This window comes from Sinohyriopsis cumingii, chromosome 5, assembly GCF_028554795.1.
Source record: "Sinohyriopsis cumingii isolate HCF-2022 chromosome 5, ASM2855479v2, whole genome shotgun sequence".
Lineage (NCBI taxonomy): Eukaryota > Metazoa > Mollusca > Bivalvia > Unionida > Unionidae > Sinohyriopsis > Sinohyriopsis cumingii.
In genome coordinates this window covers 15646172-15672288 of record NC_142965.1, presented here as the reverse complement: position 1 = coordinate 15672288, position 26117 = coordinate 15646172, and the positions used below count along the sequence as shown (strand labels likewise).

The following is a 26117-nucleotide window of genomic DNA, read 5'->3' as shown; positions in this document are numbered from 1 at the left end:
GATATCATTAAAAAAAAAATCTCCAAGCATATCAGTGTATAAATTTAGACCTAGTGTGACAGCATCAAAGAGAAAAACTCCAAGCATTTCAGTGTATAAACTTAGACCTAGTGTGATATGATCAAACAGAAAAACTCCAAGCATTTCAGTGTATAAATTTAGACCTAGTGTGACAGCATCAAAGAGAAAAACTCCAAGCATTTCAGTGTATAAATTTAGACCTAGTGTGACATCATCAAAGAGAAAAAATCCAAGTATATCAAATTATAAACTTTTCTCCCATAGTAATAATGGCCTTACAGTTTCAGCTGAATGCAACCACTGATGTACAAGGTATGTCACTTTCAAAAGCAGTAATGCAAAACTAAAACATTGTTTACCATGATGCTTAATCAGGTGGGATAAGCAAAAGGGGAATTCCTAGCATATCACAGCATATCATTTTGACCTAGTGTGATATCATCAAAGAGAGAAACTCTTAGCATATCACAACATATCTTTTAGACCAAGTGTGATATGATCAAAGAGTCTGACTTGAATATATTAAGTGATATATACAATACGTGTCTTTTAAAACTTAACACAAAATTTTAACTTAGTCATGATGAACCAGAAAAGTGACAACTTTCTTTTTATGATTACGCAGAGGCATATACACCACTCCCTCGATAACTCATGCACTGATAACTCGAAAACCCGTTTATAATGCGAGGTCAGGCATGGATCCCATTTTTTAAACCAGAAAATACCCAAAACTTGATCCCTATTTGTTGAACATGAAGAAAATCGCTATCAAAACAGGCAACAGAAACTATGATATATCGCTTGTTTTATCATCGAAAAAGGTAGATAGGACCTGGAAATTTTAATCAACATTACGAAATATCAAATTTAAAAATAGGTCATACAATATTTTACATTTTCTTTCCAAACAACATTCCTAGTACACTGCAATTAACAATATGTAAGGAGATTTCGATCAATGAAAATGTCACTTAATGCTGAGTGGAGGCAGTACTTTAATAAATAAATACAAATTAAATAATATTTTATCAATTGAAATTTGTGTTCTAGTTCTATCTTTTAGTTCTTTTTAAGTGTAATCGTCATAAATGCAATGTGTCCTGTTGTAATTAAACGTAAAATGCGTCACAGCTGTGTCTACGAGTGTTTCTCAGAAAACCTAAACAAGTGCTGACCATGTTTTGATAACTGACTTGTGGAAGTATTAGTTCTATTGTTGCACTGAATTAAAAGCTGGCCTTCTTTGTATTATCAGTCTTTTGAATCAAATAAAGGAGGTGAAAAAAAAAGAAATGTTAAAGGCACAAAACTCCTACGAACTTAAGTTCTAGCAGCTCCAGTCGTATGTAGGGTGAGCTCACTTCATTTGATCAATCGAACATTGCTATAAATGTTATTGTGTATGTAACATATACTACTTTAAATTAATCAACACTTTCATAACTGTGATCAAAGATAACAAGGCAGCCAAGTAAAATGAATTCTTAGTAAATAAAGAGCTTGATTTCACAGATATGTTCCATTGTGGGCAAGCAAGTTTCAGAGAATTCTTGAACTGGTACTTAGAGATATCCTCAAGGATGATAAGAAGTTTCATTATTACTTCCAGTGAAATCATGATATCAATGTTGTACTAATTGAAAAATACAAAAATTGAGTTTCGATGTAGACGATTGTCTCACGAAATAAATGTTACATGTTTTTGAAAGAAAGATTCTTGTTTGGTGGTGTATCAACAGTTAGTCTAGTTCCCTGCTCTGTGGGCTCCCAATTTGGTAGGATACTATTAAATATCAATATGGGAACCAGACTCATCAAGAAAACAAAAAGCAATGATGTAATACACAGATTTTTCGTGTGCGCTTGATGTTTATTGACATCAGTTGGAATGATCTTTCACATGTTAGACATTTTGAAAATAAATTTTATTTAAACAGAATAATGAACAACTTCTTTAGAAAAAGCACATTATTAAAAATTATTATCAATGTGATTGTAAAATGAGGATTCAGTCATTAAAGAAGCCCATTTTCCTAACGCCACACCCCCCTTCCCAGTTTTCTTGATGTCAAAACGAATTTTTTTCTTCAATTTCTGGAGGTCCCTCAGTATCCGTGCCCTCCCTTATAGTGCGGTCTATGTTTGTGGACCCAGTTGTGCATAAGTTATCAAGGGAGAGGCGTAAAGTGCCAATAAGGTCTGATCTCTATACAGTCACATTCAAAAGGTTCCATTGTTTAGGGGAAATAAACCTGCTACAGAAACCATTGATCTTATTTGTATGCCATCCCATGAACTTGGATGAATGACAGAATGTCAGCCTTTCCATTTGTTTATACTTTTTTCCCCCACTTTACTTGTGTTCTAATTTTAGTAAACTACAACCTAAGTTTCATGCTTCTGTAACTTCAGTTTAAAGTTTAATAGACCATTTTCTGTTGTTCTGTGACTGTTGTCCATACATTTGCATCTGTTTGTGATTTTGTGAGTATAAAAAGATCTGCCAGAATGAGGTATCCTGTAACCTAAACAAAAATTTGGGGTGGGTGGATGTTAGAAAGGACCATTACAACAAATGTTATTCATAACAGTCTGGGTGAAAAGACATTAGTTGTGTGGTTTTAAGACATGGTTCATGAGGAGGCATGTTTTATTGATTTTTTACAACAATTTTTGTCTTTCTCATTCTAAGTTAAACTAGAAATATGTCTCTATGACATTAATCCTCAGCCAGTAACTGAGAGGCAAAGTTCTAAGTCAACTAGGATCATAACTTTGTACAATTTCGTAACAGTTGCAAACTGAACTTGACCAAAGTTTCTAAGCATCATGCTAAACTTGGATTGAACCCATGCAGTACTTAGCATTATCAACTAGAACAAAATTCATAATAAACAAGATACAATTTGATGTGACAAGACAGAACAAAGCTCATGACAAGTAAGATATGATTTGATGTGACAAAACAGGACAAAACTGAAGATGAGCAAGGTATGATTTGATGTGACAAGACAGGACAAAGCTCATGACAAGTAAGATATGATTTGATGTGACAAAACAGGACAAAACTGAAGATGAGCAAGGTATGATTTGATGTGACAATGAGAGGACAAAGCTCATGACAAGTAAGATATGATTTGATGTGACAAAACAGGACAAAACTGAAGATGAGCAAGGTATGATTTGATGTGACAAGACAGGACAAAATTCATGACAAGTAAGATATGATTTAATGTGACAAAACAGGACAAAATTGAAGATGAGCAAGGTATGATTTGATGTGTCAAGACAGGACAAAATTCATGACAAGATATGATTTGATGTGACAAGACAGGACAAAATTCATGACAAGTAAGATATGATTTGATGTGACAAGACAGGACAAAATTCATGACAAGTAAGATATGATTTGACGTGACAAAACAGGACAAAACTGAAGATGAGCAAGGTATGATTTGATGTGACAAGACAGGACAACATTCATGACAAGCAAGATATGATTTGATGTGACAAGACAGGATAAAACTGAAGATGAGTAAGGTATGATTTGATGTGACAAGACAGGACAAAATTCATGACAAGCAAGATATGATTTGATGTGACAAGACAGGACAACATTCATGACAAGCAAGATATGATTTGATGTGTCAAGACAGGATAAAACTGAAGATGAGTAAGGTATGATTTGATGTGAAAAGACAGGACAAAATTCATGACAAGCAAGATATGATTTGATGTGTCAAGACAGGATAAAACTGAAGATGAGTAAGGTATGATTTGATGTGACAAGACAGGACAAAATTCATGACAAGCAAGATATGATTTGATGTGTCAAGACAGAACCAAATTGAAGACGAGCAAGGTATGATTTGATGTGACAAGACAGGACAAAATTCATGACAGAAAGAAATGATTTGATGTGACAAAACAGGACAAAATTGAAGATGAGCAAGGTATGATTTGATGTGACAAGACAGGACAAAATTCATGACAAGCAAGATATGATTTGATGTGTCAAGACAGAACCAAATTGAAGACGAGCAAGGTATGATTTGATGTGACAAGACAGGACAAAGTTCATGACAGAAAGAAATGATTTGATGTGACAAAACAGGACAAAATTGAAGATGAGCAAGGTATGATTTGATGTGACAAGACAGGACAAAATTCATGACAGAAAGAAATGATCTGATGTGACAAAACAGGACAAAATTGAAGATGAGCAAGGTATGATTTGATGTGACAAGACAGGACAAACTTCATGACAAGCAAGATATGATTTGATGTGACAAGACAGGACAAAATTCAAGACAAGCAAGATATGATTTGAAATGTCAAGAGAGGACAAAATTCATGACAAAAAGAAATGATTTGATGTGCAAGACAGGACAAAATTAATGACAAGCAAGAAATAAGTAGACGTGATAAGACAGGACAAAATAACACTATATGCTGATCCATAATGGGGTCTAATAAAATGTATTGGGCCAGATAGTATGGTTTTACAACAAGTCTGGTGGTGAGGGAGATTCTAAATGAATATTACACTAGACAGCTGCACAATATTCATTCAAGATTTATATTCTGAAGAAATATAAAACTCACAAACGTCTCAATGAAGAATGATTAATAACATTTAGAGCACGCTATTATACAGGTATGAGAATGTCACCAAGCCTGGTGTGATTTGCTTTGTGACATCACAGGTATATCGCCTGTCTGAGTTTGTCATATCATTGTGATGTCAATGATGTAAGCATAACTTCAAGTTGTCATATCATTGTCGTGTCACTGATGTAAGCATGTTTTCAAGTTGTCATGTCTACAGAAGAGTGGCATCTCCTTAAAATCCACTACAATTATACATGGCTGCAACCAAATAGCTGCCTCTGTGAATCATTTACCTTGAGAATAGAGAAGCAAATGATGTAATTCTCTGTGAATCATTTACCTTGAGAACGGTGAAGCCAATGATGTAATTCTCTGTCATTCATTTACCTTGAGAATGGTGAAGCCAATGATGTAATTCTCTGTGACTCATTTACCTTGAGAACAGTTAAGCCAATGATGTAATTCTCTGTGACTAATTTACCTTGAGAATGGTGAAGCAAATGATGTAATTCTCTGTGAATCACTTACCTTGAGAATAGTGAAGCAAATGATGTAATTCTCTGTGAATAATTTACCTTGAGAACGGTGAAGCCAATGATATAATTCTCTGTGATTCATTTACCTTGAGAATGGTGAAGCCTATGATGTAATTCTCTGTGACTCATTTACCTCGAGAACAGTTAAGCATATAATGTAATTCTCTGTGACACATTTACCTTGAGAATGGTGAAGCCGATGATGTAATTCTCTGTGACTCATTTACCCTGAGAACAGTTAAGCCAATGATGTAATTCTCTGTGACTCATTTACCTCGAGAATGGTGAAGCCAATGTTGTAATTCTCAGTGACTCATTTACCTTGAGAACAATGAAGCCTATAATGTAATTCTCTGTGACACATTTACCTTGAGAATGGTGAAGCCGACGATGTTAATTCTCTGTGAATCATTTACCTTGAGAATGGTGAAGCAAATGATGTAATTCTATGTGACTCATTTACTTTCAGAATGGTGAAGCCAATGATGTAATTCTGTGAATCATTTACCTTGAGAATGGTGAAGCCAATGATGTAATTTTCTGTGAATCATTTACCTTGAGAATAGTGAAACCTATGATGTAATTCTCTGTGAATCATTTACCTTGAGAATGGTGAAGCCGACGATGTTAATTCTCTGTGAATCATTTACCTTGAGAATGGTGAAGCAAATGATGTAATTCTATGTGACTCATTTACCTTCAGAATGGTGAAGCCAGTGATGTAATTCTGTGAATCATTTACCTTGAGAATGGTGAAGCCAATGATGTAACTCTCTGTGAATCATTTACCTTGAGAATGGTGAAGCAAATGATATAATTCTACGTGACTCATTTACCTTCAGAATGGTGAAGCCTATCATGTAATTCTGTGAATCATTTACCTTGAGAATGGTGAAGCCAATGACGTAATTCTCTGTGAATCATTTACCTTGAGAATGGTGAAGCCTATGACGTAATTCTCTGTGACTCATTTACCTCGAGAATGGTGAAGCCTATGATGTAATTTTCTGTGAATCATTTATCTTGAGAACAGTGAAGCCAATGATGTAATTCTCTGTGAATCATTTACCTTGAGAATAGTGAAGCCAATGATGTAATTCTCTGTGAATCATTTACCTTGAGAATGGTGAAGCCTATGACGTAATTCTCTGTGAATCATTTACCTTGAGAATAGTGAAACCTATGATGTAATTCTCTGCACCTTTATCCCTGTCCACTCTCTTGTCCGATTGCTCCAGGGACACCATAATCTCATCTTCATCATCCTCAATATCAAATATATACTGGAAAAATGTGAAAGTTATGATTTTTAAAGGAAAATCTTTATGATATGGATAAAAGCAAATAATCAAATATTACTGACAAAGAAACAGAAAAGAACAAACGACAAAAATAGGAATTGTTATCTTTTAAAAGAATCATTGTGGAAAAATATTGCTCTGTTTTTCCAGGAAGGTTTCATTTATATAACTGCTCAATGTTTTTTCAGATTTCCGTATATCTTGCAAATATACCAAGATTGACTGTAAACAAATTTGAAATGAATTTAAAAGTATATGCCTGCATAGGACAGTTATTTATCTTTACAAATGACTGAGACATTTATTTCTGTCTTTAAAAATGATTGATATATTTATTTGTCTTGATAAATGACTAAGTCATTTATTTCTGTCTTTATAGATGAGAGTCATTTATTTCTGTCTTTATAGATGAGAGTCATTTATTTCTGTCTTCATAAATTAATGAGACATTTACTTAAGTCTTTATAAATTACCAAGTCATTTATTTCTGTCTTTATAAATGACTCAGTCATTTATTTCTGTCTTTATAAATGACTGAGTCATTTATTTCTGTCTTTATAAATGACTTAGTCATTTATTTCTCTTTTTATAAATGACTGAGTCATTTATTTCTGTCATTATAAATGACTGGTTCATTTATTTCTGTCTTTATAAAGGACAGAGTTATTTATTTCTTCTGCCGCTCTGGTGGTCTAGTGGTAAGAGAATCTGCCTCAGATGTGGGAGGTCACGGGTTCGAACCCCGGCAGAGTCATAACAAAGACTTACAAAAATGGTACTAACAGCTGCCTCGCTTGGCACTCAGCATTAGGAGGTTAGTGTTAGGACTGGTCGGCCTGGTGTCAGGATAATGTGACTGGGTGGGACATCATGCTACATGTCTGCAGCATGATGCCCCAGTGCTAGACATCACTATAAACTGTCACACTGCAGACATCATAGCAATATGATTGAAAAATTGTTAAAGATATGTTTAAAAAAATCTAAATCACACACACACATTTATTTCTATCTTTAGAAAGAAAACAAAAGACCAATTTTTGTTGACTGTTAAAAGTGTTATGTCCAATTTAGCTTACAGAAAATTTCCCAATTATTTCTAACCACATGATACCAATAGGCAATAAATAAATGGGTTAAATAAATGGGTAATCAAAATTATGGCTACCAAAGGCAAAATTATAATAAAACAGCCAATAATATTAACTTCAAATTCCTAACCCAAAGAAGGCACAGAATTTTGCAATACTCTGGTAAATCTCTGTTCACATCTTTTAGCATTCTGCATAAATGACTTGGCTGACATTAACTGACTGCATCCCTCACACTGTGAAAAGCAGTGAAAGTGCTACAAATAACAATGGTGCGAAGATGTCAAACTGAATACTGTGTCCATAATGCTATAAATGGAAATAAGGTTACATAGAAAAGAAGAAACTTCTTTTTCCTGTGTCCTGAAAAAAAAAAAAAACGTGCTTTACTTACCTCACTGATCTGCCATGATTCCTGTTTTTGAACCAAGAAAAGACTATCAAATTTCCAAAAAGTGTCTGTCATGAAATCAAACAATGCATAAATCATCAATGTATTAAAAACTTGTATAAAAAATAATATAGGTATTTTCAAATGATCAGATTTGTTTGTGAAAGCTGAGTACTGGCTTTTACAAAATTAAAACCATTAAACATTCTTAGAACATATTTCCATGCCATTACACCAGTTTATTCCTTTACCTGGGGATTATTGAAAAATGAGTTATGGTTTCCACAGCCACCACACCTGTCTGGTCGTTTCCAAGTGCCCTTGACCTTTCCTTCCCGCCATGTCTTTTTCAGGGAGAAGAAGGACAGGTTGATAATATGACAAATATCCATACTGGTAAAGTATTTACAGAAATCCTCAAATGACATCCTGGAAATTAAATCAGATTGGAAAGTTTAAATTTCATTTTTCATTACAATATGAATGCATAGGAAAGATAAATAGAAAGAAAAAAATGAATGAAAGAAAGAAAACAGGTGTATCTATAACATAAAGTAGTAGTAGTACTAGTGGTAGTAGCTGAATACCTGCCATGTTGTTTCCTATGAAAATCATGATTTTCTATTCCCAAACCCACCAACATGACTCTACTTATATCCAATAAATTTAGTGTTTTAAAAAAAGAGGCCAAGATATAGGCAAACAGTTCAGTAGACCTTTTTTAACGCTGCCAGATAGATATTCACATTACCTCTAGCCTGTGAAAACAGAATACAGGTGTAATTTCCTGTTCAGTATATGCATTTGTTATATTGGTGACTAAAAGGTAAAGATTGTGGGAAATAAACATTTACCGCTCCACAGGTTACTGAAATGATAATCAATGTCCCCAATGATTTGAGTTGCCAGGGAATTGAAGATTGTTATGGTGAAAGCCATTAGCTTAATCCGAATAGGTAAGTTGCATGATGAGGAATAACCCAATTTATTGCAAGGCAAGCGAGAGAAGCATCTTAAAAAAAACAATTGCTATTACATTAGGTTGCCTTGCATGAGACTGGTGACATCGTCTTTGTTAAAGATGTTTTTAACTTTATAATCTGCTGTAAAGTGTCTTTAAACTTAGATTTGTACTCACACATGAGATCATGAGATGATAATGTACTCACACATGAGATCATGAGATGATAATGTACTCACACATGAGATCATGAAATGATAATGTACTCACACATGAGATCATGAAATGATAATGTACTCACACATGAAATCATGCAAAAACAAAGGCATGGTTATCTGGAATTGTTAGTAAATTATGTACTCACACATGAAATCATGAAATGGTAATACACTCACATGAAATCATGAAAAACCAAAAGCGTGTTTATTTGGAATGTTAATGTACTCACACATGAAATCATAACAAAACCAAAAGCATGGATATTTGGAATGGTATAGTACTGACACATGAAATCATGAAGAAACAAAAGCATGGTTATTTGGAATGGTATGTATTCACACATGAAATCATGAAAAAAATCATGAAAAACCAAAAGCATGGTTATTTGGCAAAATGTTGAAATGCAGCTGTCATCTACCATGAGCCACAATATTATCATGGTCATTGCATGCACAATGCATGTTCAGATACATAAACATCATTTTCTCTGGTCATTCAATAGAGTTTGAACAAAATCTCTAATGAGTGCAAAACTTCATATTAACAAGACTTTTATCACCTTCAAAACCTCCAATGAACTAATGAGGATGGCAAAGTTTGCATCGGCAAGTTAATAGTGTTCTGCAGTCCAACATATGTTGGCAATTAGGAGTAATTAATGACTAAATCATGGAAAGTAGATGCTCAGTCAATTCAAATTTTGCATGTTAACGGATATTAAAGACAGATATTTTGTGTATATTTATGCCTTCCTAAGACAGATGGTTTAAACAGTATTTATATGCAAATATAAGCATAGGACACATAAAAGCGAAGTTTTTATGTAAATTATTTCTCTGAGAATACTTACCCAACTTACTTAATTACTCTCATTAACATTACGATATAATCGAACAATCTACTCGATTCGCTACCAAAAAGATGAAAAATCATCTTTTGTGTCTATTTCGTACAGACAAAAGACAGTAAATCCTGCCCATTAACTCCCTTTGCCACCAGCAGGTTTCACCAGTTTTTAAGCTGAGCAATATGTGCACACAGATGCTCGCATGGTGGGGTGGGGTGGGGTGGTTCAGAGGTTTTGAAGTAATGTCATCAGATAAACATTCTCAAAGAAACATAATTTACTTCAACATTTGCTTTCTCTTTCAAATATATCTCTTGGATCCCACATGCCAATCACTGTAGTGAGACCTGGCAACAGATGAGTACCATAACTGTATGTACTGCATCAGTACATGCTGTCATTTCTGCTTGGGGCTTCTCCATAAGGGCCCCTGACATAAACCAATCCTGGTTCTTTAGTAACATAGGAACAAATTGTACATTGGGCATGACTCTGACTTGTTGATCAAGGGGACTGGAGAATGGGCACCATCGAGCTTGCAATGTCATCTGTAAGAGGCACATAAAAAGACAGCCTAGCAGAATCAAATGCATAATGAATAATCTGAGAAGTTACAACAACTCTCTCACCGAAATCCGACTTTTGTTGGAAACAGACTCAACCAGTTCTACTATCCAGGTTACACGATTGTGGGAAAGTTGTACCTGACTGAGGCTGGTGAGAAATGCCATACTCAAATGGCCATAACACTAAGATTAATGAAGAACGGATTTGTCCCAGTTCACAAGAAATCCTAGGCAATGTAAAAGTGAAAAAATCATTCCTGCCTTGGAGTAAAATTGAACTTACCATATGTTTTTGGAGGATGTCATCCAAGTATGCTCCCATTGTTGTGGAAGATGCCAAATGAAATAGTGAGAAAATCTATTTCATTATCGTGGTAAAGGCCCAATGGCTGACAGAACTTTCAACCGATAAACCATGCCATGGTAAGCAAACCGAAGGAATGTTCGTGGAGATGGGTGGATAGGGACATGAAAATATGGGTCCATCAGACCAAGACTAATTGATCTTGCTGTCTCCATCCTGAATTTTGGCAGTAGAATGTACTGGTTGAGGCAACTCAGATGGATGATTGGTCTCAACTTGTGCACCTTGTGCATGAGAAAAAGCCTTGAATAAACCCACAGAAATATCTTCACTGACTGTTTGGAGATGAGTGACCATATCTCATTTCATAAAAAGGTATATTTCACCCGGTCTGATGGTACAGGGGGTTTCAGGGAAAAGGGTGATCCAGTGAGAGTTAAAATGTTGGAAATGGTCGCCCAATGTTAAGCTGGCTATGGGCAGTGGAGTTAACATGTCAACATCTGTCGCTAGGAGGTTTGAATGCGAATAAACTTGTTTTCTTTGAATTCCTCCATGGTAATTTGGCCTCTTTGTCTGATGAGACTGTTGTCTTCTGGTATTGAACAGAGATCTAACCAAGTAGTGATCCCTTGCCCGTATTCCACCTATAATCATCTTTTGTGACTGTGACAGATTGTTCTGAAAAGCTGGAACAGGTTGTTCAGCAAGCTGGAGACTCTGAGGCAGGCAGTTCCTGAACTGCCTGCCTCCAAACTTATTGTTGCTTTGAGACCATGTCATCTTTTAATGTCCAAAGGTAATTATGAGCAGGTGTTTACAAGATACAATGTATTGCAACTTTTTAAGCATGGATTGACACTACAACAGCGCCATAGTCAAGGTAAAATAACAAATAATGTGTGACACAATAGTCCCAAAAATAAAAAGAGCACATTAATTGTCCAATCCATGTTTAATAATCTTCTCTGTCAATAACTGAAACTTTTTGTACATAATTCATTTTTCTTCTTTCAGTCCTAGTAAACTTGACCTTTTGAAACTGATATCAATATGGCTCCTCCATAACCTATGTGCCATCTATCCTATATGACAGGCACATACAAAGAATATTCTCTAGAATCTGGATGGATATTGTACTAAGTACCTGCTGTATGAAGGTGACTGGATACTGTACTAGGTACCTGCTGTGTCAAGGTGACTGGATATTGTACTAGGTACCTGCTGTGTCAAGGTGACTGGATATTGTACAAGGTACCTGCTGTGTCAAGGTGACTGGATATTGTACTAGGTACCTGCTGTATCATGGTGACTGGATATTGTACTAGGCACCTGCTGTATCAAGGTGACTAGATATTGTACTAGATACCTGCTGTAACAAGGTGACTGGATATTGCACTAGGCACCTGCTGTGTCAAGGTGACTGGATACTGTACTAGGTACCTGCTGTGTCAAGGTGACTGGATATTGTACTAGGTACCTGCTGTGTCAAGGTGACTGGATATTGTACAAGGTACCTGCTGTGTCAAGGTGACTGGATATTGTACTAGGTACCTGCTGTATCACGGTGACTGGATATTGTACTAGGCACCTGCTGTATCAAGGTGACTAGATATTGTACTAGGTACCTGCTGTAACAAGGTGACTGGATATTGCACTAGGCACCTGCTGTGTCAAGGTGACTGGATATTGTACTGGGTACCTGCTGTATCAAGGTGACTGGATATTGTACTAGGTACCTGCTGTATCAAGGTGAGTGGATATTGTACTAGGTACCTGCTGTATCAAGGTGACTGGATATTGTACTAGGTACCTGCTGTATCATGGTAACTCTAATCTAAAGTCTGAATTAAAGTACCAGTACTTCCTTTCAAAAGCCATACTAACACTAATGAGAATTGTTGATTTCCAACTAGCACTACATACAAACTGACCCAACAGTCATGATAATCCATGGTAAACTGACCAACAAAGAGTAAAAAAAAATCCATGGTAAACTACACATTTGTCCCTTACCAGACCTGTCAACCCTGGCAAGGCCTTCTTAAGAAGAGAGTAATTTTTTTTCTCGGTAAGTTAGACTAGTTTTCAGTAAGATAGGACAAAATGTGATGTACTGCATTTGTCAAGCTGGAAAAGATGCATCTCAAAGTTCAAAAGCATGATTCAAGACTGATACAGCACCAGTAAACATTGTGTGCAACTAAAACTAAACTGTTTGTAAAGTATACTTGGATCCTAATTATTTCCAGTACTATTTCATAAACTGCAGTCCCAACGGAGCTCAGCAACTTCTTGCTATCTCTCATCTTGACATAATTCTTAAACAAACAAACAAAAATCATGACAGTGATCATCCTTTTTGCCACAAGACATGCTTAAAAACACACATGATGTCCACTAAACACAATTATTGCCCTTCATGCTTTTTCCCCAAGAATCTGAATATTCCTTTCTATTCTTCTGTACAGACTATTACAACTTTTTAGGATTATTATTATCCCTTTCATCCTAAAACTGTATCGCTTGTTGGACGCCATTATTAAAAAATAAGCAACAGCAAGATCATGAAGGCACTGTGTATCACATAATATGTGTAGTTTAAAGCATCTGAGGTACTCCCATACAGTTTGGTTGCCTGACCAACTCTACTGAATCTTATTAGAAACCCTGATCTGAATCACACACAGACAAGCCAGGATCTGGATTTTACTACAAACAATTGTATTTCCACAATTTGTGCTTTTATTCCTTAAAGGAGACCAGAAACCAATGGAAATATAGAATAATAATAAAAGTACTATAGCAGAAAACCTTATTCTGAAGTATCATCTGCGACCGTAATGCCAATATTTAAATATTGGCTTATCTTCTAGGAGCTGAATTTCCGTGACCTCATATGCAAAATTTCCGCGCCTATTCGGTTACTTTCGGGATGTGACGTCATAGTAGCGACTCCAGCAGCCCAAGTGGAAGTTGCCAGAGTAAAAGACAAGACCATTTTGCGTTGCTTACGGGTGTATTAGAACATTAAGAAAAGCCTGTGGACATATTTTTTTTTTTCTTTTCCGAAAGACAAAGGCATAATGAAAGAATGGGTGCATTATTACAAACAAGTCGATTTCAAAGCAACACCATACAGCACTATGTGCTCGTTACATTTCTCAAAGAAATGTTACAAGAGGGATCATGAAAAAATAGCAGCTCAAAGATACGCAAATGCTAGGCCTAGACTAAAAGTTGGCGCTGTTCCAGACATACCTTTGTACATTTTAAATCCTGGGAAATGTGTGAGATACGAAAATAGGCAGAAGGACGAGTAAGTGACCACAAAATGCAACAATCAATCCACATATCTTTTATCTAAAACAGCAGTGCTAAAAACAAATCTGATAGCCCGACACCCTGGGCCCCTTCTGGTTTTAGTACCGGCCCATCCTGTATTCAAAGTGAGGTGCCCGTCAGGCTTGTCGAAACAAAAATTGTTTGCCTGAGGAAACTTTGATCGCGCTGGTGAAATGAGTAAATGTATTTTCAAGATGTTGACATACATGCCTTAACACGGGACAATCTAAATCAAATCACCATTGTCCTAGGTGAAATTTAGATTTGATTTTAATCAAATGGAAGCTTTGCTAAAAATAAGATTCTAAACCTGTCGTGTTTCGAGAAAACACAATTTTCAGTACTCTTATAACAATTAAAAATTTTAAAAAAATGCATTATATACATGTAGTATGCATAAACAGTAATCTGTAATAATTGGAACTGATATAAAACTATTCCTTGGGCAGTTTAAAAAGCAGCGATTAAAAAATAAGAGGTCAAAGTTTCACATTAACTGTCTGACAATAGAACGGGGGGGGTACTATTGACCCCCCCCCCCTTGCCCCAATGTGCGACCGCCCATTTAACGTGCCTTTTCTCCCTGTGATACGCCTTATTATCACCCCATGACAAGCCCCTTTTGCATATTCTGGTCAGTTCTGGCTAAATTGCAAAATAGCTCAAGTTTTGATTTAAGTACGCAAACAATAAAGCCAGTGTGACTAATGAACATAATCCTTATCCTTGCATTGATCTTGTGAAAAGGACTGCCCTTCGGACATACTTCCAAAGAAACCATGTTCGACAGTGTGTGTATGTGTAAGCACCAGCAATTGATTACCAAATAAACCATGCCTATTTTGTTGTTACTTACGATGCCATGGACTTCATTTTAACAGTTCAAATCTGTAGTCACAAGTTACTGTACATGTGGCAACTGTTTTTCTCAAGTTTTATGCCCCACCTTATTTCCTAATGTTTAAGTCTTAATGCATGTAACACTGTTTGCTGAATAAAATATTTATTCAGAATTAGTTCTTTAGGGTCACATATACTGCATGGTATATTTTGTTTTACTCCTTGTAATTTAATCATGGTAATTAAACTTTTCATATACGGTAGAGGAATGTCAGGTGTTAACTGGCCGAGTTTCTTTGGCGGAAATGGAGATGCGATTTTGCTTGCAGAGAAAATTTCAAAGTGATCATTCATTTAAGTTAATTGGTGACAATTTTATTCTTTTAATTTTTTTTAATACTATAGTACTGTTGTAGTTGTTTAAAAAATCTGAAATTTACTTGAATAATGTTTAATCTTCACGTTCTATTTACTGAAGAAGAAAAAAAGAAAAAAAAACTGTTGTATGATATTAATTATTTCGTCCAGTGCCGGGTTTAGACGTGTGTGTGATTTGAATTTTTAACGTAGCTTTAACAATTTTTCAGTCATATCGCTACGATGTCTGCAGTGTGGCAGTTTAGACTGTGGATTGCATACGTTATATTTAAAAATGGTTTGGGGTTGGGTTTTTATCTTCTGACAAATGAAAATTGACAGACATAATGTAATAATCGGGACTTCGCTGCGCAAAATTGAGAGATATTACGAGATCTGGAGATAGATGAGGAAATACCCCCAAAATAGGGAGGTTTTTCTCCCGGATTGAGAGTTGACAGGTATGAACTGTCTGGGCTTGTGGAATTTCATTCAAGAATTTAGTTTATTTAAGCCACCTGCCCACGGCCTGTGCCTTACAAATTTCTTTTAGCACTTACCAGTACAGTACATAAACTATTATATCAGACTGTAGATTTAACTTTTGAATGTGCAACCTAAATGTGGTCTCCTGTCTACCTCGCTCGCCAATGTTTATGATTGTATTCAAGGACTGGCTAGTATAGCGTCACAGTACCACGTGATCTGTTGTCTCATCAAAACTCGGAAAAACTCGGCAATTTACGGAATCGTGGTATCTTCCACGCAATATAATCACTACCCGCTTACAATATTTAATTTATAAACATTGCAGTTGAATTAAAATCTGTAGAGAATTACATACGCAAAAGGAAAATTTTGATTTCTAGTCTCCTTTAAGTCAGTATTTCAAGGGCCATTTCTGTAAGATTTATGGCAAAATCATAAGGGTCGGCAGGTCTGCCTTACTATAAAGCCCATCAGTATACCACTGCAGGTATGGTCATCAATTAAATCAAAATGGCAACATTTTACTTTATTGTGGATACATTGTTTGCTTGGCCCAATTTTAGTTCTGGCTGAGCAAAAAGCATTTGCAACTTGGTTTCATATCATAAAAACATTACTGTTGTATTATTGTTATAATACTGTTTCATGCATAAATAATGTACTGTTGTTTTGTTATGCATTATAACAGACTTGTTTGAACACACCTTAGTATATTTATAACAGATGTCACTGTTATGGCTTACGTTAATAATACACTTATAACAGAGGTCACTGTTATGGCTTACGTGAATAATACACTTAGAATAGAGGTTACTGTTATGGCTTACGTGAACAATACACTTATAACAGAAGTCACTGTTATGGCTTACGTGAATAGTACACTTATAACAGAGGTCACTGTTATGGCTTACGTGAAAAATACACTTAGAATAGAGGTTACTGTTATGGCTTACATTAATAATACACTTATAACAGAGGTCACTGTTATGGCTTACATGAACAATACACTTATAACAGAGGTCACTGTTATGGCTTACATTAATAATACACTTATAACAGAGGCCACTGTTATGGCTTACATGAACAATACACTTATAACAGAGGTCACTGTTATGGCTTACATGAATAATACACTTATAACAGAGGTCACTGTTATGGCTTACGTGAATAATACACTTACAACAGAGGTCACTGTTATGGCTTACATGAACAATACACTTATAACAGAGGTCACTGTTATGGCTTACATTAATAATACACTTATAACAGAGGTCACTGTTATGGCTTACGTGAACAATACACTTATAACAGAGGTCACTGTTATGACTTACGTGAATAATACACTTATAACAGAGGTCACTGTTATGGCTTACGTGAATAATACACTTATAACAGAGGTCACTGTTATGGCTTACGTGAATAATACACTTATAACAGAGGTCACTGTTATGACTTACGTGAATAATACACTTAGAATAGAGGTTACTGTTATGGCTTACATTAATAATACACTTATAACAGAGGTCACTGTTATGGCTTACGTGAACAATACACTTATAACAGAGGTCACTGTTATGGCTTACGTGAATAATACACTTATAACAGAGGTCACTGTTATGACTTACGTGAATAATACACTTAGAATAGAGGTCACTGTTATGGCTTACATTAATAATACACTTATAACAGAGGTCACTGTTATGGCTTACGTGAACAATACACTTATAACAGAGGTCACTGTTATGGCTTACGTGAATAATACACTTATAACAGAGGTCACTGTTATGGCTTATGTGAATAATACATTTACAACAGAGGTCACTGTTATGGCTTATGTGAATAATACACTTATAACAGAGGTCACTGTTATGACTTACGTGAATAATACACTTATAACAGAGGTCACTGTTATGGCTTACGTGAATAATACAGAGGTCACTGTTATGGCTTATGTGAATAATACACTTATAACAGAGGTCACTGTTATGGCTTACGTGAACAATACACTTATAACAGAGGTCACTGTTATGACTTACGTGAATAATACACTTAGAATAGAGGTTACTGTTATGGCTTACATTAATAATACACTTATAACAGAGGTCACTGTTATGGCTTACGTGAACAATACACTTATAACAGAGGTCACTGTTATGGCTTACGTGAATAATACACTTATAACAGAGGTCACTGTTATGGCTTATGTGAATAATACACTTATAACAGAGGTCACTGTTATGGCTTACGTGAATAATACACTTATAACAGAGGTCACTGTTATGGCTTACGTGAATAATACACTTATAACAGAGGTCACTGTTATGACTTACGTGAATAATACACTTATAACAGAGGTCACTGTTATGGCTTACGTGAACAATACACTTATAACAGAGGTCACTGTTATGGCTTACGTGAACAATACACTTACAACAGAGGTCACTGTTATGGCTTACGTGAATAATACACTTATAACAGAGGTCACTGTTATGGCTTACGTGAATAATACACTTATAACAGAGGTCACTGTTATGGCTTACGTGAACAATACACTTATAACAGAGGTCACTGTTATGTCTTATGTGAGTAATACATTTATAACAGAGGTTACTATTAGGACTTACCTGAATAATACACTTATAAATGAGGTCACTGTTAGGATTTACATGAATAATACATTTATAACAGAGGTCACTGTTTGACTGATGAATTGCATATTATAATTATAAATGGGGTCATTGCTGTGGTTTACATGAATAGTATACTTATAACAGGGATCACTGTTATGCTTCACATGAATAATACTTGTAAAAGGGATCACTGTTATGACTTACATGAATAATTTACCTTTAACAGGGATCATTGTTATGACTTACATGAATAGTATACTTATAACAGGGATCATTGTTATGGTTTACATGAATAGCATACTTATAACAGGGATCATTGCTATGGTTTACATGAATAGTATACTTATAACAGGGATCATTGTCATGGTTTACATGAATAGTATACTTTCAGTAGGGCTCATTGTTATGGTTACATGAATAGTATATTTATAACAGGGATCATTGTTATGGTTTACATGAATAGTATACTTATAACAGGGATCACTGTTATGGTTTACATTAATAGTATACTTATAACAGGGATCACTGTTATGGTTTACATGAATAGTATACTTATAACAGGGATCATTGTTATGGTTTACATGAATGGTATACTTCTAACAGGGATCATTGTCATGGTTTACATGAATAGTATACTTTCAGTAGGGCTCACTGTTATGGTTACATGAATAGTATACTTATAACAGGGATCATTGTTATGGTTTACATGAATAGTATACTTATAACAGGGATCACTGTTATGGTTTACATTAATAGTATACTTATAACAGGGATCACTGTTATGGTTTACATGAATAGTATACTTATAACAGGGATCATTGTTATGGTTTACATGAATGGTATACTTCTAACAGGGATCATTGTCATGGTTTACATGAATAGTATACTTTCAGTAGGGCTCATTGTTATGGTTACATGAATAGTATACTTATAACAGGGATCATTGTTATGGTTTACATGAATAGTATACTTATAACAGGGATCACTGTTATGGTTTACATTAATAGTATACTTATAACAGGGATCACTGTTATGGTTTACATGAATAGTATACTTATAACAGGGATCATTGTTATGGTTTACATGAATGGTATACTTCTAACAGGGATCATTGTTATGGTTTACATGAATAGTATACTTTCAGTAGGGCTCATTGCTATGGTTACATGAATAGTATACTTATAACAGGAATCACTGTTATGGTTAACATGAATAGTATACTTATAACAGGGATCATTGTTATGGTTTACATGAATAGTATACTTATAACAGGGATCACTGTTATGGTTTACATGAATAGTATACTTATAACAGGGATCACTGTTATGGTTTACATGAATAGTATACTTATAACAGGGATCATTGTTATGGTTTACATGAATGGTATACTTCTAACAGGGATCATTGTTATGGTTTACATGAATAGTATACTTTCAGTAGGGCTCATTGTTATGGTTACATGAATAGTATACTTATAACAGGAATCACTGTTATGGTTAACATGAATAGTATACTTATAACAGGGATCATTGTTATGGTTTACATGAATAGTATACTTATAACAGGAATCACTGTTATGGTTTACATTAATAGTATACTTATAACAGGGATCACTGTTATGGTTTACATGAATAGTATACTTATAACAGGGATCATTGTTATGGTTTACATGAATGGTATACTTCTAACAGGGATCATTGTTATGGTTTACATGAATAGTATACTTTCAGTAGGGCTCATTGTTATGGTTACATGAATAGTATACTTATAACAGGAATCACTGTTATGGTTAACATGAATAGTATACTTATAACAGGGATCATTGTTATGGTTTACATGAATAGTATACTTATAACAGGAATCACTGTTATGGTTACATTAGTAGTATACTTAAAACAGGGATCATTGTTATGGTTTACATGAATAGTATACTTATAACCAGGGTCATTGTTATGGCTACATGAATAGTATACTTATAACAGGGATCATTGTTATGGTTACATGAATAGTATACTTTCAACAGGGATCATTGTCATGGTTTACATGAATAGTATATTTATAACAGGGATCATTGTTATGGCTACATGAATAGTATACTTATAACAGGGATCATTGTCATGGTTTACATGAATAGTATACTTAAAACAGGGATCATTGTCATGGTTTACATGAATAGTATACTTATAACCAGGGTCATTGTTATGGCTACATGAATAGTATACTTATAACAGGGATCATTGTTATGGTTACATGAATAGTATACTTTCAACAGGGATCATTGTCATGGTTTACATGAATAGTATACTTATAACCAGGGTCATTGTTATGGCTACATGAATAGTATACTTATAACAGGGATCATTGTTATGGTTACATGAATAGTATACTTTCAACAGGGATCATTGTCATGGTTTACATGAATAGTATACTTTCAACAGGGATCATTGTTATGGTTTACATGAATAGTATACTTTCAACAGGGATCATTGTTATGATTTACATGAATAGCATACTTATAACCAGGGTCATTGTTATGGCTACATGAATAGTATACTTATAACAGGGATCACTGTTATGGTTTACATGAATAGTATACTTATAACCAGGGTCACTGTTATGGTTTACATGAATAGTATATTTATAATAGGGATCATTGTTATGGTTACATGAATAGCATACTTATAACAGGGATCATTGTTATGGTTACATGAATATTATAATTATAACAGGGATCATTGTTATCATAACATGAATAGTATACTGTCTTATAGTATGGTCTGCATGAATTAAATCACAAACAGAAGCTCTATACCTACCAAAATTCTCCATTGTCATCAAAGGTAAGACCCATCTCTTTCTTCTGACTCTCACTAACTTTCTTCCATTCTGGAGACCTACAGTTAGAAATACAAATACAAACACAATTATATAAAGGCATAACAACTGACTGAAATTATTTATTTATTTGCCTACTGTTGATTTTATAAATGTGATAAGGACTGTATGCTGAAGTATGTTACTGTAGCATCATTGATAACTTCATCCTACCTTTTTTTACTGATGTATTGTCAGGATTTCACAATTTCCCTACAGACATACCTGGTATCGTGTGTGTGGAGTTTCTTTGAAATATCCTGACTTTAAGTTTTGCTTCTTTCATAATCAGATGTATAGATATATAATCAGAAACAGTGGCAAAAAATCCTCATTAAAAACAAAGACCAAAAACCACATTTATACCCATTTACATCACATTCACACAACCATGCAGTTAATAAATTACAAAATTATCATAACAATACAACAACTGATAATTCTGACATTATTGTGCAATATCACTGCACCAGAATTATAGGTTACTGCATTTGTATGGGAAAATATGAATGAGTTTTTCAAATGGAAACACTGCATGACCTTGGGAGTGCAGTATATCCGTCCGAAAAAACGAGGTCATATTTTTCCATACAAATGCAGTAACCTTTTTATTATATGCTCATTTTTTACTTTACCTAATGCTTAATTATATTAACAAAATACACTACGAGAAACAAAGTAACTGAATGTATTCTGTATTCCAAACTAAATATACCAGCGCAGATTCATCATTACGCATCAACATTATTACGGCACACGTAACTCCGCCCAGATAAATCTGAACTTAAACACGCGCTCAACATAACTCTCGAAAGAAAATGGCGTGTCTAGTTAAAATTGAAATTTGGAGTCATATTATGAATGAATGTGCATTGCAACAACTTTTCCATCTGATCTGGAATGAAACGATTTTGATATTTTTTCCGATTCTACGAACTTTCGTGATTATGGACTGGATTTATATGTGACAATTCCACATTAAATATATCGGATTGAAGAAGCGAGGGAGAAGCGCGTTGACATCTGCAAATGTGTTTATGTTTCTGTCACTGAATGTTTGAAATTATAATGTGGGAATAATATGAAGTCTTTCAATTGCAATTATCAAAAAGACGCTATAGAATTTAATGCTTATTTCATTTTGAGTGCAGCAAGGTGGATGTAACTGCACTTATATTCAAGATTACAGTACAATTTTGAAATGTGTAATCAAGATTGAGAACCTATGACATGGCTCATGTAATTCAAATTTGCAGAACTAAGAAAGTACATTTTGAGGAAATTCAGGATGTACAACTGTAAATATATTTATTTTGTCATTCTTATCACCAGCTAAAGAAGACAGTATATGCCTTGTCACTAGTATGTTATTTGTAAGGACCCTTTCTTGCATCTGTAGTATAGCTAGCCTAAATCCAAAACATTCTATCAAAAAAGTTAACGTGGCATGTGTCAGTCCATGAAACATCTGCTTAACTTCATTCAGAAACAAATTTAAACAACCACAACGTAAAACGCAACTACGCGAGTGTACATGATTTGTTTACAAATCAAAAGTGTTGGCACCTGTGTCCATTGTTTGTTTACAATAGAAAGTAGTTCCTTTAGGCACATGAATGCAATATGACTTGTGTATTTGTGCATGAGTTCAGTATCAGGTAATACTGCATGATTCTGACAATGTAAAGTTAATGGAGAAAACAATTAGCATATAATAATAGTTAAAACATGAGGTCCATGTTGATCTGAAATCAATCATATGAATGACATCTACATCAATGCTAAATGCAAGGGCCCATGCAGGCCTGATATCATCACATGATTGACATCTACCTCAATGCTAAATGCAAGGGCCCATGCAGGCCTGATATCAATTACCTGAATGACATCTACCTCAATGTCAAATTCAAAGGCCCATGCAGGCCTGATATCATTACCTGAATGACATCTACCTCAATGTCAAATGCAAGGGCCCATGCAGGCCTGATATCAATTACCTGAATGACATCTACCTCAAAGTCAAATACAAGCATCCATGCAGGCCTGATAACAATTACCTGAATGACATCTACCTCAATGTCAAATGCAAGGGCCCATGCAGGCCTAATATCAATTACATGAATGACATCTACCTCAATGTCAAATGCAAGGGCCCATGCAGGCCTGATATCAATTACCTGAATGACATCTACTTCAATGTCAAATGCAAGGGCCCATGCAGGCCTAATATCAATTACATGACTGACATCTACCTCAATGTCAAATGCAAGGGCCCATGTAAGCTTAATATTAATTACATGACTGACATCTACCTTAATGTCAAATGCAATGGCCCATGTAGGCCTGATATCAATTACATGACTGACGTCTACCTCAGTGTTAAATGCAAGGGCCCATGCAAGCCTAATATCAATTACATGGCTGACATCTATCTCAATGTCAAATGCAAGGGCCCATGCAGGCTTGATATCAATTACCTGAATGACATCTACATCAATGTCAAATGCAAGGGCCCATGCAGGCCTAATATCAATTACATGACTGACATCTACCTCAGTGTCAAATGCAAGGGCCCATGTAGGCTTGATATCAATTACCTGAATGACATCTATCTCAATGTCAAATGCAAGGGCCCATGCAGGCCTGATATCAATTACCTGAATGACATCTACATCAATGTCAAATGCAAGGGCCCATGCAGGCCTAATATCAATTACATGACTGACATCTACCTCAGTGTCAAATGCAAGGGCCCATGTAGGCTTGATATCAATTACCTGAATGACATCTATCTCAATGTCAAATGCAAGGGCCCATACATGCCTAATATCAATTACATGACTGACATCTACCTCAATGTCAAATGCAAGGGCTCATGTAGGCCTGATATCAATTACCTGAATGACATCTACCTCAATGTCAAATGCAAGGGCCCATGCAAGCCTAATATCAATTACCTGAATGACATCTACCTTAATGTCAAATGCAAGGGCCCATGTAGGCCTAATATCAATTACATGACTGACATCTACCTCAGTGTCAAATGCAAGGGCCCATGTAGGCCTAATATCAATTACCTGAATGACATCTATCTCAAGGTCAAATGCAAGGGCCCATGCAGGCCTAATATCAATTACATGACTGACATCTACCTCAATGTCAAATGCAAGGGCTCATGTAGGCCTGATATCAATTACCTGAATGACATCTACCTCAATGTCAAATGAAAGGGCCCATGTAGGCCTGATATCAATTAATATATGAACGATGTCTACCTCAATGCCAAATGCAAGCCCATATATGCCTGATATCAATTACATGAAAGATATATCCCTCAATGCCAAATGCAAGGGCAGCTGGCAAAGAAATCTGGGTTATTATCATGCATGCCAATATTAATTTTAGTAACAGCAACCATATCTGATCAATGAACAGCATTATTTGTAACTTCAAAGGTCCTCACAAAAAGAGGCTCTCATAGAAAGGGAAAGTAATATATGGCTTTTTTGGCCCAAGAATTAAAAATTTTCAAAAAAGTAGTTGATCTGAAATCAACACTGAAAACCTTAAAACTGCAATTGATTTATTTAAATTGTCTGGTATTATGTGATAGGAATGTGCTCATAACATTGCAATTGGTATAAGATGGCCATTTTGTGCTAAAATTCGAGATATTTTTAAAAACGTAAGGTGGCCTACATGCAACAATCAAATTCATATTTTTACTCAATAAAAAGGTATGCATGAATAATTAGAAAAATTAGAAAATTTAAGTCAATCAGCATCTCTATAACTGTCAAGTATTAACTATATCTAACTGAAATTTCTGCAACAATGAGTGCATAACATTTTTTGACTACATGTCCACTGTAATATGGAAAAGTATGATATAGAGAAACACTGTGAAATAAACATTTTATTTTGTTCCTAAGTAAATGGGCATAAGTTTGTCAAAACCCACAAATTTTAAAAAAATTGCTGCATCTTCAAAGACCTCAAAAACTACCAGCACAATTGAGAACATGTTTTATTTTTTTACACAAGACACTTTTTTAAAACCATCTAACACATATGGAAACTTCAAACATATTCTCATTTGTGCTCATCCTTAACAAAAAGAAAACTAATGACAAACTGTATTCTTAACTCACCCTTTATGTCCCTCACTTTATGCGCCACAAAAGTACAAAGTATTATAACAATAGCTTTTTATCTCTAGCAGCCCTAGATAAAAATTAAATACATTATTAAGGAAGGGAGAGGGGCACATTTTAAGTTTCATCTTGACCTGATTATGGGCAGAAACTGAATCTTACAGTACCTACCCTTTACATTACCTACCCATTACAGTACCTACCCCTTACATTACCTACCCATTATAGTACCTACCCATTACAGTACCTACCCATTACAGTACCTACCCCTTACATTACCTACCCATTACAGTACCTACCCATTACATTACCTACCCATTACAGTACCTACCCCTTACATTACCTACCCATTACAGTACCTACCCATTACAGTACCTACCCCTTACATTACCTACCCATTACAATACCTACCCATTACAGTACCTACCCATTACAGTACCTACCCCTTACATTACCTACCCATTACATTACCTACCCATTACATTACCTACCCATTACAGTACCTACCCATTACATTACCTACCCATTACATTACCTACCCATTACAGTACCTACCCCTTACACTACCTACCCATTA

At 35.1% G+C, this 26117-nt stretch overlaps 1 protein-coding gene across 1 annotated transcript in view; it reads right to left on the bottom strand.

Annotated features, from left to right (window-relative positions):
• LOC149798694 (calpain-5-like) overlaps nt 1–26117 on the bottom strand; it is a 61474-nt gene that overhangs the window by 19952 nt on the left and 15405 nt on the right. Inside the window, exons 4-6 of the mRNA XM_089957534.1 lie at nt 21329–21406; nt 8206–8383; nt 6335–6454 (exon numbers count right to left, since the gene is read on the bottom strand). Coding sequence (XP_089813660.1) covers nt 6335–6454; nt 8206–8383; nt 21329–21406 — 376 coding nt within the window. The remainder of the gene's footprint in view (nt 1–6334; nt 6455–8205; nt 8384–21328; nt 21407–26117) is intronic.